The 16,190-nt window shown below is 42.6% G+C and overlaps 1 protein-coding gene across 1 annotated transcript in view; it reads left to right on the top strand.

Annotated features, from left to right (window-relative positions):
- Positions 1-6,887: 6,887 nt before the first annotated feature.
- sdhb (succinate dehydrogenase complex, subunit B, iron sulfur (Ip)) overlaps positions 6,888-16,190 on the top strand; it is a 36,457-nt gene continuing 27,154 nt past the window's right edge. The window contains exon 1 of the mRNA XM_072244940.1: positions 6,888-7,378. Coding sequence (XP_072101041.1) covers positions 7,316-7,378 — 63 coding nt within the window. The 5' untranslated portion in view covers positions 6,888-7,315. The remainder of the gene's footprint in view (positions 7,379-16,190) is intronic.

Raw genomic sequence — 16,190 nt, 5'->3', positions numbered from 1 at the left:
AAAAGCATCTATAAATTTACTATTTCATGATACAACCATTATTGACAGAATTTCAGATGGTGATGAGAGGGCGTTCAGGAGCGAGATATACCAGTTAGTTGAGTAGTGTCACAGCAACAACCTTGCTCTCAACATCAGTAAGACCAAAGAGCTGATTGTGGACTTCAGGGAGGGTAGGACAAGGGAACACAAACCAATCCTCATACAGGGATCAGAAGTGGAGAAAGTGAGCAAGTTCCTGGGTGTCAATATCCCTGAAGACCTAACCTGGACGCAACATAATGATGCAGCTATAGAAAAGGGAAGACAGCAGCTATATTTCATTAGGAGTTTGAGGAGATTTGGTTTGTCAACTAAAACACTCAAACTTCTACAAATGTACCTTGGAGAGCATTCTGACTCGCTGCATCACTGTCTGGTTTGGAGGGAGGGAGCACGGGGCTACTGCACAGGATCAAAGCAAGTTGCAGAAATCAAAGTACAAAGTATAAAGTATTGAGTATAGGAGTTGGGATGTTATGGCGAGGTTGTATAAGACATTGGTGAGACCAAATTTGGAATATTGTGTTCAGTTCTGGTCACCTAACTACAAGAGGGATATCAATAAGATTGAAATTGTGCAGAGAAGGTTTAGTAGGATGTTGCCGGGTCTTCAGGAGTTGAGTTACAGGGAAAGATTGAACACGTTAAGACTTTATTCCTTGCAGTGTAGAAGAATGGGCACGTAGCCAAGTGGTTAGGGCATTGGACTAGCAACCTGAAGGTCGTGAGTTTGAGCTCCAGCCAAGGCAACATGTGTTGTGTCCTTGAGCAAAGCACTTAATCACACACACTCTGCGACGACACCGGTGCCAAGCTGTATGGGTCCTAATGCCCTCTCCACATTGGTGTCGTGGAGAGGGGAGACTTGCAGCATGGGCAACTGCTGGTCTTCCATACAACCTTGCCCAGGCCTGTGCCCTGGAGACTTTCCAGGCGCAGATCCATGGTCTCGCAAGACTAACGGATTTTTAGAAGAATGAGAGGAGATTTGATAGAGGTTTACAAAATAATGAGGGGTATAGACAGAGTAAATGCGAGTAGGGTCTTTCCACTTAGATTAGGAGAGATAAACGAGAGGACATGGCTTTAGGGTAAAAGGGGAAAGATTTAGGGGGAACAGTAGGGGGAAATTCTTCACTTAGAGAGTGGTGGGAGTGTGGAACGAGCTGCCATCTGACGTAAATGCAGGTTCACTCTTAAGTTTTAAGAACAAATTGGATAGATACACGGATGGGAGAGGTCTAGAGGGTTATGGACTGTGTGCAGGTCAATGGGACTAGCGGAATAAAGTTTCGGCACAGATTAGAAGGGCCGAATGGCCGGTTCTAATCTGTAGTGTTCCATGGTTCTATGCATTGCACTTTCTCTGTAGCTGTTACACTTCATTCTGCATTGTTATTGTTTTACCTTGAACAATCTCAATGTTCTGCATAGTGAATTGATCTGAATGAACAGTATTGCAAGATAATCATTTCGTTGTGCCTCTGAACCAACTCCAAATCATATCATCACCCATTAAAGCATTCTTTGAACCAGCGCCTATGAAAATAATTTTTTAAAAATATTTTCCAATTTTGATGAAAGGTCCTGGAGCTGTTTCTCCTTGGTTTTGGTTTATGATTTTCACATATACCGAGATACAAGAGTCCTGTACATCCAGACAGATCATCTCATACAAAATTAATTTGAGGTAGTAACTGACTATGTTTCAGTACGCAACGCAACACACTGAGAATGCTGGAAGAGCTCAAGACTGAAGAAGGGTGTCGGCCCAAAACGTCAACTGTTTGCTCTTTCCCATAGATGCTGCCTGGACTGCTGAGTTCCTCCAGCATTTTGTGTGTGTGTGCGTGTCGCTTTGGATTTCCAGCATCTGCAGATTTTCTCGTGTTTGTGATTTTCCCGTGCGTATTTAAGAGTCGTCTTACTTTAGAGTTTTGCACCGAGAACCGCTGAACTGGAAGAAGGAACTGCTGGTGAGGAAAGAGCACGGAGGTCACAACTGCCGTGTTGATAAAGGAAGTATGCTGCAGGATGAACTGCTGGTCGACCGACAGTGGAAGTGAGTTGGAGATGGAGGTTGGCGGGAAAGAGGAATGGAGTGGAAAGAGTAAGAAAAGAAAACAGAGGTATGAGATGTCAAACGCTGAGGAGTCAGGGGACAAACAAAATAGGATAGCAAAACAACGGAAAGAAGGTGAGATTAAAGCAATTATAAAGATAATCAACAAACTAATAGGCAAAGTCAAAAGAGCAAAGATTTTATGAAATAGATCCCTATTAATGATTTGTCGGGATAGTGCTCAGCAAGGAAAAGTGACAAGATTAAATAAAGTAGACGGCAAAAAAGTACAGTGCTCAATACCCAACACTAGAAAGTGGACTAGAGGAGTTATTTCGGGGATACCAACAGAAGTTACTATGGATGATATTAAACAGAACATAAAAGGAGCAAAAATTATTGAGGCCAAACGTTTGAAAGCTACAAGAAACAGAAAAAAGTGTGATAGTTTATCAGTTATGATTAACTTCGATGAAGAGAGATTGCCGACTAAAGTTTATTTAGGGTATATGTGTTATGAGGTCAGAATATATATACCACTGCCTTTAAGATGCTTTAAATGTCAGAACTTTGGGCATATTGCGGCGGTCTGGAGAACATGAATACGGGAAATGTGAGGCAGGAGCTAGGCTGAAATGCTGCGATTGTGGCAAGGAACACAATGCAGCTTATCGAGGGTGCATTAATAGCAAGAAAGAAGCTGAGTTACAATATGTAAAAGTACCTCAAGGGATCAGTTACGCAGAGACAGTGAAAGCATTTCCTGAAAAGGAGAAGGCTATCAAGCAAACAAATACAGGGAATAATAAACCGGTGAACTGTGAGGGCTGTAATATGATAAATAAGGATACACTAATAATGAGTAAGAAGGATTTCGTACTGTTTATGGTAGATGCAATTAACTGTTCAGCACAGACAAAAGAACCGAAAAAATTAAAATTATCGTCAAGTCTGCAGAAAAATATCATGACATTTCTCACGCTCTGAAACTTTTCGATGATTTTAAGTTCCCTGGCCCCCACCGCTTTATTTTCACCATGGATGTCCAGTCCCTATATACTTCCATCCCCCATCAGGAAGGTCTCAAAGCTCCCCACTTCTTTTTGGATTCCAGACCTAACCAGTTCCCCTTTACCACCACTCTGCTCCATCTAGCGGAATTAGTCCTTACTCTTAATAATTTCTCCTTTGGCTCCTCCCACTTCCTCCAAACTAAAGGTGTAGCTATGGGCACCCGTATGGGTCCTAGCTATGCCTGCCTTTTTGTTGGCTTTGTAGGAACAATCTATGTTCCAAACCTTTCTGGCACCTGTCCCCTACTTTTCCTTCGCTACATCGATGACTGCATTTGCACTTCTTCCTGCACGCATGCTGAGCTCGTTGACTTCATCAACTTTGCCTCCAACTTTCACCCTGTCCTCAAGTTTACCTGGTCCATTTCCGACACCTCCCTCCCCTTTCTAGATCTTTCTGTCTCTATCTCTGGAGACAGCTTATCTACTGATGTCCACTATAAGCCTACTGACTCTCACAGCTATCTGGACTATTCCTCTTCTCACCGTCTCTTGCAAAAACGCCATCCCCCTCTCGCAATTCCTCCGCCTCTGCCGCATCTGCTCTCAGGATGAGGCTTTTCATTCCAGGACGAGGGAGATGTCCTCCTTCCTTCCTCCACCATCAACTCTGCTCTCAAATGCATCTCCCCCATTTCATGCACATCTGCTCTCACTCCATCTTCCCACCACCCCACTAGGGATAGGGTTCCCCTTGTCCTCACCTACCACCCTACCAGCCTCCAGGTCCAACATATAATTCTCCGTTACTTCCTCCACCTCCAACGGGATCCAACCACTAAGCACATCTTTCCCTCCACCCCCCTGCTTTCTGCAGGGATCGCTCCCTATGTGACTCCCTTGTCCATTTGTCCCCCCATCCCTCCCCATCGATCTCCCTCCCGGCACTTATCCTTGTAAGCGGAACAAGTGTTACACATGCCCTTACACTTCCTCCCTCACTACCATTCAGGGCCCTAGACAGTCCTTCCAGGTAAGGCAACACTTCACCAGTGTGTCGGCTGGGGTGATATACTGCGTCCAGTGCTCCCAATGCGACCTTCTATATATTGGTGAGACCCGACGCAGACTGGGAGATCGTCTCGCTGAACACCTACGCTCTGTCCACCAGAGAAAGCATGATCTCCCAGTGACCACATGTTTTAATTCCACATCCCATTCCCATTCTGATATGTCTATCCACGGCCTGCTCTACTGTAAAGATGAAGCCACACTCAGGTTGGAGGAACAACACCTTATATTCCGTCTGGGTAGCATCCAACCTGATGGCATGAACATTGACTTCTGAAACTTCCGCTAATGCCCCACCTCCCCCTCGTACCCCATCCATTATTTATTTATATACACACATTCTTTTTCTCTCTCTCCTTTTTCTCCCTCTGTCCCCCTCACTATACCCCTTGCCCATCCTCTGGGCTTTTCCCCCCCTCCCCCTTTTCTTTCTCCCTAGGCCTGCAGTCCCATGATCCTCTTATATCCCTTTTGCCAATCAACTGTCCAGCTCTTGGCTCCATCCCTCCCGCTCCTGTCTTCTCCTATCATTTTGGATCTCCCCCTCCCCCTCCCACTTTCAAATCTCTTACTAGCTCTTCTTTCAGTTAGTCCTAACGAAGGGTCTTGGCCCGAAACGTCGACTGTACCCCTTCCTAGAGATGCTGCCTGGCCTGCTGCGTTCACCAGCTACTTTGATGTGTGTTGCTTGAAATTCCGGGATCTGCAGATTTCGTCGTGGTTGGTATTACAGGGCTTAGGTGGGAAGCAGTCAAAGAAACGCTGATTGGGGGATCAAACAGTTCACAGGCAGGAGAGGTGGGATAGTAATGGCAGAATATATACATATTACAATGGAATGCAGGGAGTCTTATCGCAAGTGGTCAAGAATTTACAAAATATGTATCAGAACTTAAGGAAAAACCTCAGATTTTATTTGTACAAGAAACATGGTTGAAACCTGGGGTAAATGTGCAGAATTCCATCAACAAATAGAAGTACTCAATAAGGACAACTGTGAGTTGGAAAGAGATTGGATGAAACAGTACTGCATTTAAAGGAGATGGGTTCCGAAAAAAAGATGCTGCTTGTCAAAAATTCAGTGACATGGAAAACAGATTAAAAAATAGAGGAACTTATTCCAAAGTTACAAAAGGAAAAAGAAATTTGTGGCAAAGCGAATTATCTACATTCGGATTATTAAAGGAAAACATGGAAACAAATGAAGAAGGACTTCAAGATTTCAGTAAACCAGACATCCCACCTCTCCCGGAAGATCCACGAGTCTCCCGCATATCGATATGATATGACGCCCGGAAATTATATACAATATCCCGGAAATAGATTTTTTTGAGAGGGCGAGGGAGAGGGAGAGCGAGCATCCTGATTGGTCTCTCTTCGTGCTAAGAGTGGTCCCCAACCACCGGGCCGTGAGGAAACAATATGATTTGGCGATATGAGTCAGCTGCACCTTTCCTCATTCCCTGTCACGCACTGTTGAACTTGAACGCGCGCGAGGTCATTAACCACGCGTCATCCGTGTCAGCGCGGGATAAAGATCAACTCCTCGAGCTTGTAAATGATGGCGGGCTGAAAAGTATGTTTGACATTAACATCTCTGCCAGCATTCTAGATCAAAGTCAAGGCTAAATATCCTGAGATAGCCACGAAAGCACTGAAAACGTTGCTTCCATTTCCAACATCATATCGCTGCGAAGTGGAGTTTTCTGCAATGAATGCAACGAAAACTAAATTGCGGAATAAACTGGACATAAGGAACCCCCTTCGAGTATCGCTGTCTCCCGTCACCCTTCGATGGGACCGTCTCGTTGCAGGAAAACAAGCCCAAGGCTCCCACTGATTCACCGATATTGGTGTGTTGCAATGATCTTATATGTTCATACGGGAAAAATATGCGCTGTGTGCTTAATATCCAAACGTTACTTAAAACGTTATGATGTTATTGTCTTATCACCTATATTCCGGTCGTAATGAACACCCCCCCCCCCCCCGGGGTCGGCCGGTCCGCAAGAATATTGTCAATATTAAACCGGTCTGCGGTGCAAAAAAATGTTGGGGACCTCTGCTAAGTAGACCTATCAGTTCTCTCTGTGGGCGGGCTTTACAGTCGACCGCAAAAATAATGACAGCGTTGCTCGCTGCGCTGTTTGCAACAGTGACTTTTCTATTGACCATGGTGGGTTAAAATGTAAAAGACATGTTGAGCTGAGTTTAACAGGTGTCATTACAGCATAGCTAACGTTATTTAAGCTAGCTGCTAAGCAGCTATGCTATTGATGTCCTACGTGATGAGGCCAAACTCCCTGTAGACTTGCTTAAAGTTCTAATAGAATAAACATGATAATATAAGTACATATTTTAATGTCACATTTGCTGCATATACCCAACTTGGTTTACAGATTAGACAAAATCACTAAACAAAGTATTACATACACCCTTGGAGGTCGACCGGGGGGTGGGGGGGGGGTGCTACCTCCCTGAAATGAGTTTTTTGCAGGGTGGGATGTCTGGTAAACAACTACAGGCTTTGACTCAAGAAAAGGAAAACTTGGAAACAGCAGATAGACTGGGAAAACAGCAATTTTTAAATGTTAAGCATGCGATAATGAATATTCTCGAACAAGAAGCGTTCAGTTTTACAAATGATTCAGATGAAATTAATGTGATTGAGGCAATGCAATTACTTGGGAACCACGTGACAAAATTTGGGGAGAAAAACTCTCTGCGCCATGGCTATCTATTGAGCACACACAGCATTTGCAAGCGGAATACAGTATTATAATTAATTATACATCCTGCGGAGGGCAGTAATACGCCTAGATGCATCTAAACTGCCAGAAATAGTAGACGAAAAAGAGTTTTGTACCAGAGCCATTAAAAAAAAAGGCTCCAAATCATCGAGATAAACAACTGTGGTGTGCAAGCATTACATAAGGCGAGCGTCAGCAGCCCCTGCTAACTAAATTCTTCCGGGGCGGCTCCACACAGCATCCCGTTGGGTTTCGACCAATATCCGAGGCAGTTTAGAACGGTTTCGTAGGGTTTTCACCGATAATTGAGGCGTTCCGCCGGGCTTTATCTGCTATCTCCGACGGTGCTTCCGGCACTACCCGAGTTTCCTCAGAAGATGGCGGCGTGGTGTCTGGGCCGGAGCGGAGTCTGGTTGTGGTGGCGGACGGCCTGTCTGCAGGTGAGACCCGGGCTCTTTGGGGGTGCGACCTCGCCGGGATGTTTTACGAGGTAGCTGTCGCGGTTGCCCGAATGGTGGCGAGGCTGAGTGGCCGCTCCCCTGGGTCCGGCCGGCCTACGAGCTGCTCGGTGCCGCGGTGTGAAGGTCATGGAGATGGGGAGACGGAGGCTGTGGAAATCCGTCAGAGTGGGCAGCCGATGTATTTTCATCGGGGGTGAAATGTCTAATACTGGAGGGCAGGTACTTAAAGTGAGGTAAATTCAAAAGAAATGTCCGGGGTAAGTTTCTTTGTTTCACACAGTAAAAGACGGCGGGGATGCATTGCCAGGGTTGTTGATGGAGGCAAATGATAGTGGTGTTATGCAAGAAACGGAGAGGTATGGACATTGTGTATGCAAAATAGATTGTTCAGTCAGGCGTTTAATTACTAAAAGACCTATTCCTGTACTGTACTGCTCTATGAGGTTATGTTGCTGCTGTTTATGTACCATAATGCAGACATCCCACCCTGCAAAAACTCATTTCAGGGAGGTAGTACCCCCGCCTCCCGCAACCCCATATCCTCCCCCTCAGTTGACCCTCTAATACTTTGTTTAGTGATTTTGTCTAATCTGTAAACTAAGTTGGGTATATGCAGCAAATGTGACATTAAAATATGTACTTATATTATCATGTTTATTCTATTACAACTTTAAGCAAGTCTACAGGGAGTTTGGCCTCATCACGTAGGACATCAATAGAGTAGCTCCTTAGCAGCCAGCCAGCTAGTTTAAGTAACGTTAGCTATGCTAATGAACGAATGACACCTGTTAAACTCACCACAATATGTCTTTTACATTTTAACCCACCATGGGTAATAGGAAAGTCACTATTGCAAACAGCGCAGCGAGCAACATTGTCATTTTAATTTTGAAGTCGACTGTAAAGCCCACAAACGGAGAAAACTCAAACAACAGGAATACTGCAGATGCTGGAAATTCAAGCAGCACACATCAAAGTTGCTGGTGAACGCAGCAGGCCAGGCAGCATCTCTAGGAAGAGGTACATCTTCCTAGAGATGCTGCCTGGCCTGCTGCGTTCACCAGCAACTTTGATGTGTGTTACATGGAGAAAACTGATAGGTCTACTCAGCACAAAGAGAGACCAATCAGGATGCTCGATCTCGATCTCCCTCTCCCTCTCAAAAAAAAATCAATTTCCGGGATACTGTATATAATTTCCGGGCATCAGGGAGCCGCTATCAATATGTGGGAGACTCCCGGAACTTCTGGGAGAGGTGGTGTGTCTGCATAATGCCTTGGGATGCCAGACCGGTACAATTGTGCCACAAAGCATTATGGTGATAATATTTTGCTCCTAAAGGAACATTGTGGTGTATACTTGTATGTTTTTGACATGTGAGTGTTGTTAGATAGAGTTGACATATTTTCAATTCCCAGTGGCCTCTGAACTGAGGAGTCAGAAAGAAAGTTAATCACAGTGGTGAATTTGCATGAGGTAGGGATGGCAAATCCTCTTCCCTGAAGAACATTAATGAACTGGATGGGTTTTTAGTTAAATCTTGTAGTTCAAAGACAATTGAGTCTATGCTTCTTAAATACCCGATTTTACTTGAGTACCTTTTAAATTCCCAAGTTTCTTGGTTAGGATTGGAGCTTGTCTTTCTGGATTGTCAGGCCAGGATGTGGTATCAATCTGTTAAATTAATTACTGAGTTTTGGAGAGAGATGTAGACTTTATATATGATAAATGATCCCAAGAAGGCTTGAATCAGGTTTAATATCACCAGCATATGTCGTGAAATTTGTTAACTTTGAGGTAGCAGTACAATGCAATACATGATAATAGAAAAAAAGAAAACCTGTGATTTACGGTTACTTGTTACAAACACCTGTTAGGGTGCATTCTCCAGTTACCTTATAAGGTAACTGTAGCCTTCAGCCAGGAGCAGATGTCATCAGGTGGTTATATATAATAGTTATATAAGTAGTTATATAAGCAAAAAAAAAAGTAGTGAGGTAGTATTTATGAGTTCAATGTTCATTTAGAAATTGGAAGCAGATGCTGCTTCTGAATAGTTGAGTGTGTGCCTTCAGGTTTCTGTACCTCCTTCCTGATGGTAACAATGACAAGAGGGCATGGTCTGGGTGATGGGGGTCCTTAATGATGGATGCCTCCTTTCTGAGGCACCGCTCCTTGAAGATTGCCTAGATTCAACAAAGGCTAGTGCCTATGATGGAGCTGGCTAATTTTTCAACTCTACAGCTTACTTTGATCCTGTGCAGTAGCCCTCCTCCCCCAACACCCCATACCAGATGGTGGTGATGCCAGTTAGAATACTCTCCACGGTACATCTGTAGAAATTTGCAAGTGTTTTTGATGCCATACCAAATCTCCTCAACCTCCTAGTGTAATATAGCTGCTATCTTGCTTTCTTTATAGCTACATCGATATATTGGGTCCAGGTTCGGTCCTCAGAGATATTGACACCCGGGAACTTGAAATTGCTCACTTTTTCCACTTCTGATCCCTCTATGATGACTGGTGTGTGTTCCCTTGTCTTACGACTTTCTGAAGTCCACAATCAGTTTTTTTGGTCTTACATTGAGTGCAAGATTGATGCTGCGACACTAGCTGGTATATCTCACTCCTGTACATCCTCTCATCTCCATCTGAGATTCTGCCAATAATGGTTATATCATAAGCAAATTTATGGATGGCATTTGAGCTGTGCCTTGCTACACAGTCATGGGTGTAGAGAGAGTAGAGCAGTGGGCTAAACACACATCCCTGAGGTGTGCCAGTGTTGACTGTCAGCGAGGTGGAGATGTTATTTCCAATCCACATTGATAATGATCTTCTGGTTTGGAAGTCGAGAGTCCAGTTGCAGAGGAAGGTACAGAGGCTGAGGTTCTGGAGCTTTTCAATCAGAATTGTAGGAATGATTGTGTTAAAAGCTGAGCTGTAATCAATAAATAGCATCCAGACGTGGGTACTTGTGTTGTCCAGGTAATCCAAGGCTGTGTGGAGAGTCAGTGAGATCGCATCTGCTATAGGCCTATTTTGGCTATAAGCAAATGTAGGTAGGAGATGCTTCTAGCCATAACCAAACTCTCAAAGCACTTCATCACTATAGATGTGATTGCTACTGGATAATGGTTGGTGAGGCAGCTGACACTGCTCTTCTTGGGTACTTGTATAATTGTTGCCTTTGACAATGTAATGCCACAGCCAATGAATCAAAACAAAGCCCAACAGTCTAATCAGATTCAAATTTATTATCACTTTTACAGTACAGTCCTAAGATACAAGCTTACTATAAATTTCAAAATAAATTATGCAAAAAGAAGGAATAATGAAGTATTGTTCCTCTGTTTGTGAACGATCATGAGCATCTCAGAGAAACTGGGCAGAAGAGAGTTAGGATTCAAAGTGTACCTAGGAGAGTTTTCTATATAGTAACAAACTATACATAGTTTACACAGCAATATTTTGTTAGTTTCAGGTTCTCTGTTTGGTCTGCTCCAAGATATAAATACAATGGATTCCAATTAATTGGGACATTGGGGCCAGTACATTTTGGCCCAATAAAGTGGTTGCCCCAACTAGTTGAAGTTTCATAGAAATAGTTGCAAAGGTATTAAAAAAGACAAATTACTATTTAATGATGTAAATTAGAACACTACCAAAATCACTATAAACCTATATTAATTCCTAATAGTTATTGACGGAGGAATTAATTCAGTGCACACTGATGTGTTCTTTTGATTGACTAAATGAACAAAATCAGCGCAGACACCTCGTGCAGATAGCTGACTGCTTTCAAAAAATGTTGCATCTTCCAAATCTTAATTTTAATTGTTACATTCAAGATACTTTCAAGTATCTTTCAAGTTCTTTGTAGTTCCTAAATTGTTGAAGTAGTGAAATCATTTCATTTTTCATTCCCAGCCACTTCTGGCATCTTCAAGCCTGAATGCTTGAAACCACAGAGAGCAAAATAGTTTTTAATTGTTTTACTGTTTATTACTTGCCGACTATCAGTGACAAAAATCCCTGCTTTTTGAACTCAAGCACGCAAGTGTTGCTATTTAAAAACTGTTTGTACTAAGCACGTATTGTCTAATGACCACATGATGTGCACGTGACTGATGTTAGTTAGAAAATGTTCAGTGACAGTCTCTTGCCCCAACCCAATTAAGCAGCATAGTCCCAAATAACGAAGGGAATTCTGCCTATTTTTTTAGATTTTTATTTGTTCTTTAAGAGTTGTCCCAGATAAGCGGTGGCCCCGATTAACAGATAGCCCAATTAACTGGAATCTACTGTATTCAGCATGCGTATGTGCTGAAAGGTTTCCTCCCTTGCTATTATAATAATTGGCTTTCCCCTTTCTCCCAATGGATGCCATCACCACCATTTCACCTGCACAGTATTTTGAGTCTAACAACTCCGGTGTTTTCCAAGGTGAGTAATCTGAAATAGATCTTTATAGCTTTGCTCGTTTGAAAACTTGGGAGAAGCCACTGCATGAGTTCCAGGAAATCTACAAAAACGGTGTGCAATGACTTTCCTTATCTTATTGTAATGGAACTGTTGATAATTCTGCCCACTGTGGACCTTCTAAATAGTTTTATGGCAGGAAAGAATGAAAGTATCTTGAGTTCATCTTGTAAAGTTTTAAAATGGTCTGATTATAACCTACTGGCTTAACTTGGTCTTGTATCTAAACTCCCAATACGCAAAGGCATCTGTGCTCATGTGTGCAGTTTTATTTTTGAATTTAATGTGACCAGCGGCTTCCTTTATTTGGCCATGATATGATTTCTCTCTTTTCACTGCAGATTGTGGTGATTGATCATATCCTTCCCCACAGCCCTCTCTGTTGACTGGCCCAGGTACTAGGAACCAGAAGGAGCATGCGTCATCAGTACTTGGTAGCACAGATCTGACAACTCCTCCAAATTAGTCATCCATATAGCTTTTGTTGAAGTGTGCTAAGCTTCCCCACTCCACTTTTTATCCCCTTTCTCTGAGTCTTTGTGATTGTGGGATATCACAGGAGGAAATTGTTCTAGAGTATGCACTCTTATCATTGTTTAAACACATCTGTCAATCACCTGAACTTCAGGAAGTTATACAAACTTTCTCATAATTTAACCCCTTTCGGTCATAGTGTCAATTTGGTGTGATTTTTTTTCAAAGCTTGAGCAGCGGTCTTGATTGGATCTGATCAAGCGAGTAACCAATTTGGCAGAAAAAGTGAAAATGAAGCATATTGCCAACAGTTTGAGTTTTGTAGTTCATGATTCATAAAAGGTTCTATGCTGATATAGCAAATAATTGGGAAAGTTATTGTTACTTTTTATTACAGGTATTACAAATTGAATACAAAAAGGGGCAGTTTTGCTTCATGTATAGTGTATGACAAAACCATATCTGGTATATTCTATACATTATTCATCTCTTTACTTAAAAGCAGTTAATGTATTAAAAACGATCTAGAAAGGTTACTAGATTTCCTGAAATATTCAGGTTGTCCTATGAGGATGATTTGGGCAGGCTAAGCTTCTATTTAGAAGAATGAGAGAGGATATGATTGAAACACAGAAAATCCCGAGGGATGGATTTGGACGATTCCTGTTTTGGGAAAATCTGGATCTAGCATCGCTATTTAAAAATAAGGTATTGTATATTTAATAATAAGTCAAGGTTTTTTCCTGAGAGTTGTGGATATTAGAAGCATTACTTACACTGATTTTTCAAGAAAAATCCTTGGATATTTGTTAAGGCAGAAGAAAATATATCTTTGCTAAGCACAAAAGTCCAAAGTTACCACAGGTAGACAAGAATGCAGAGCTGAGATTAAATTTAAATCGGTCATTATCTTATTAAATGGCAGAGCTGGCTTGATGGGCTGAATGTCTCTTCCCATTTTGCATGTGTGTTTGTACGTACAGGTGGAGTTTTACTTCCTGGCCCCTTGTATTAATCCATTGAAATAGAGGTAAAAATTCTTTCAATCCTCTGATTATTTGCACCATTTAGATCTCCATCAATGATGTTGGTGTAAGATGTGACAAAGTGACCTTAGTCACCTCACACATTCTGATGATGCTCAGCTCTGTTTCTTTGCTGCCGCAAAGTTGTGTAGGTGGGGGAACAGTGGCACATGAAGACTGTAAGACACAGCAAAACCAGGCCACTTGGCCCATTGAAGCCATTTCACCATGGCTGATCTATTTCCCTCTCAACCCTGTTCTCCTGCTTTCTCCCTGTAACCTTTCACGTCCTGACTAATTAAGAACCTATCAATCTCCACCTTAAGTACACCCATTGACCTGGCCTCTACAGCTGCCTGTAGTAAAGAATACCACAGATTCGCCATATTTCTCCTCATATCTGTTCTAAATGGACACCCCTCTAATCTGAGCCTGTGCCCTTTGGTTCTAGACTTCCCCACCAAAGATCTTCAGCACATCCACTCTATCTCGGCCTTTCAACATTCAATAGGTTTCATTGAGATTCCCCTCATTCTTCTAAATTTCAGCAAATACAGGCCCAGAGCCGTCAATCACTCCTCATGTGATAAGCCCTTCATTCCTGGAATCATTCTCGTGAGCCTCCTCTGGATACTCCGATGTCAGCACATCTTTTCCTAAATAGGGGGCTCAGCTGCTCACAGTACTCCAAGTGAGGCCTCACCAGTGACTTATAAAGCCTTAGCATTACATCCTTGCCTTCCTCACCACCGACTCAACCTGCTAATTAACCTTTAAGGAATCTTGCATAAGGACTCCCAAGTCCCTTTTTTACCTTGGAGTTTTGAATTTTCTGCCAGTATAAAAAATAGTCTATTCTTTTTATTCCTTTTACCCAAATGCATGACTGTACACTTCCCAACACTTTATTCCATGTGCCATTTCTTTGACCATTGTCCTAATCTATCCAGGTCCTTCTGCAGCCTTCCTGCTTCCTCAGCGCTACCTGCCCCTTCACCTGTCTTCGTATTGTCTGCAAATTTCGCCACAAAGCATCTGTCATCCAAATCATTGGCAGGTTTTACATTGTATGTCAATCAGCTAATGTTATATCCATGCTAGTATCTTTCCTGTATACCATGGGCTCTTATCTTATTAAGCAACCTTTTGTTCAGGACCTTGTCAAAGGCCTTCTGAATATCCAAGTACACAATATCCAGTGACTGATTTTCCTTGGTCTACCGTGCTTGTTAGCTCCTTAAAGAATTCCAACAGATTTGTCAGGCAAGGTTTTCCCTCAAGGAAAGAAACCATGCTGACTTTGGTCTACTTTTTCATGTGCCACCAAGTACCCTGAAACCACATCCTTAATAATTGACTCCAGCATCTTTCCAACCACTGAGGTCAGACTAACTGGCTTTTAATTTCTTTTCTTCTGCCTCCCTCTTATAATTTTCCGGACCTCCAGAACCTTGCCAGAATCTACTGATTTTGGAAGATCATTACTAATGCCTCCATACTCTCTTCTGCAACCTCTTCCAGAACTCTGGGGTACGGTCTGTCTGGTCCAAGTAACTTATCTACTTTCAGACCTTTCAGTTTCCCAAGCATTTTCTCCCTAATAATAGCAACTGCACTCACTTCTACCCACCTGACACACTTGAACTTCAGGCATACTACTAGTGTATGCCAAATCCTTATTCAGTTTGTCTGCCATTTCCCTATGTCCCACTTCTACCTCTCTAGCAACATTTTCCAGCAGTCCAATATCTACTCTTGACTCTCTTTTACTCTTTGTATAGCTGAAAAAACTTCTGGTATCCTTTTTTGATATTATTGGCTAGCTTACCTTCATATTTCATCACTCTCCACCCCCCCCCCCGCCCCAAACCATCTCCATGGCTTTTTAGTTACCTTCTGTTGGTTTTCATAAGTTTCCCAATCCTCTAACTTCCTACTAATCTTTGCTATCTTGTTTTTATGTTGGCTTTGACTTCCCTTGTCAGCCATGGTTGTGTCATCCTGCCTTTAGGATACTACATCTGTGGGGAATATCTATCCTGCACCTTCCAAGTTACTCCCAGAAGCTCCAGCCATTGCTGCTCGGCTGTCATTCCTGCTAGTGTCCCCTTCCAACAAACTTTGGCCAGCTCCTCTCTCATGCCTGTATAATTCCCTTTCTCCACTGTAATACTGATGCATCTGACTTTGGCTTCGCCCTCTCAAATGGCATGGTGAATTCTATTGTATTATGATCACAGTATCCTAAGGGTTCCTTTACGTTAAGCTCCCTAATCAAATCCAGTTCATTACACAACAGCCAATCCAGAATTGCCTTTCCCCTAGTGGGCTCAACCACAAGATGCCCTAAAAGCCATCTCGTAGGCATTCTACAAATTCTTTCTTGGGATCCAGCATCAATCTGATTTTCCCAATCTATCTCCATATTGAAATCCCACATAACTATTGTAACGTTGTCCTTTTGACAAGCCTTTTCTTTCTTCTTTTGTAATTTGTAGCCCACATCCTGGCTGCTGTTCAGAGGCCTGTATATATAGCTGTTGTCGGAGTCTTTATACCCTTGCAGTTTCTTAACTCTACCCACAAAGATTCTACATATCCAACCTTATGTCACCTGTTCCGAGGAACTTCATTTCATTTTTAAACCAACAGAGCCATGCCATCCCTTCTGCCTGCCTGGCTGAACTTTCGACACTATGTGTATCCTTGGATGTTAAGCTCTCAACTATAATCTTTCAGCCATGATGTGGTGATGCCCATGTCATACCTGCCAGTCTAACTGTGCTAGAAAATCATCTACCTTATTCCGT

Source organism: Mobula birostris, chromosome 27 (assembly GCF_030028105.1).
Source record: "Mobula birostris isolate sMobBir1 chromosome 27, sMobBir1.hap1, whole genome shotgun sequence".
NCBI classification, from domain to species: Eukaryota; Metazoa; Chordata; class Chondrichthyes; order Myliobatiformes; family Myliobatidae; genus Mobula; species Mobula birostris.
The sequence above is the reverse complement of the archived record's forward strand: the minus strand, read 5'-3'. Positions and strand labels throughout refer to the sequence as shown.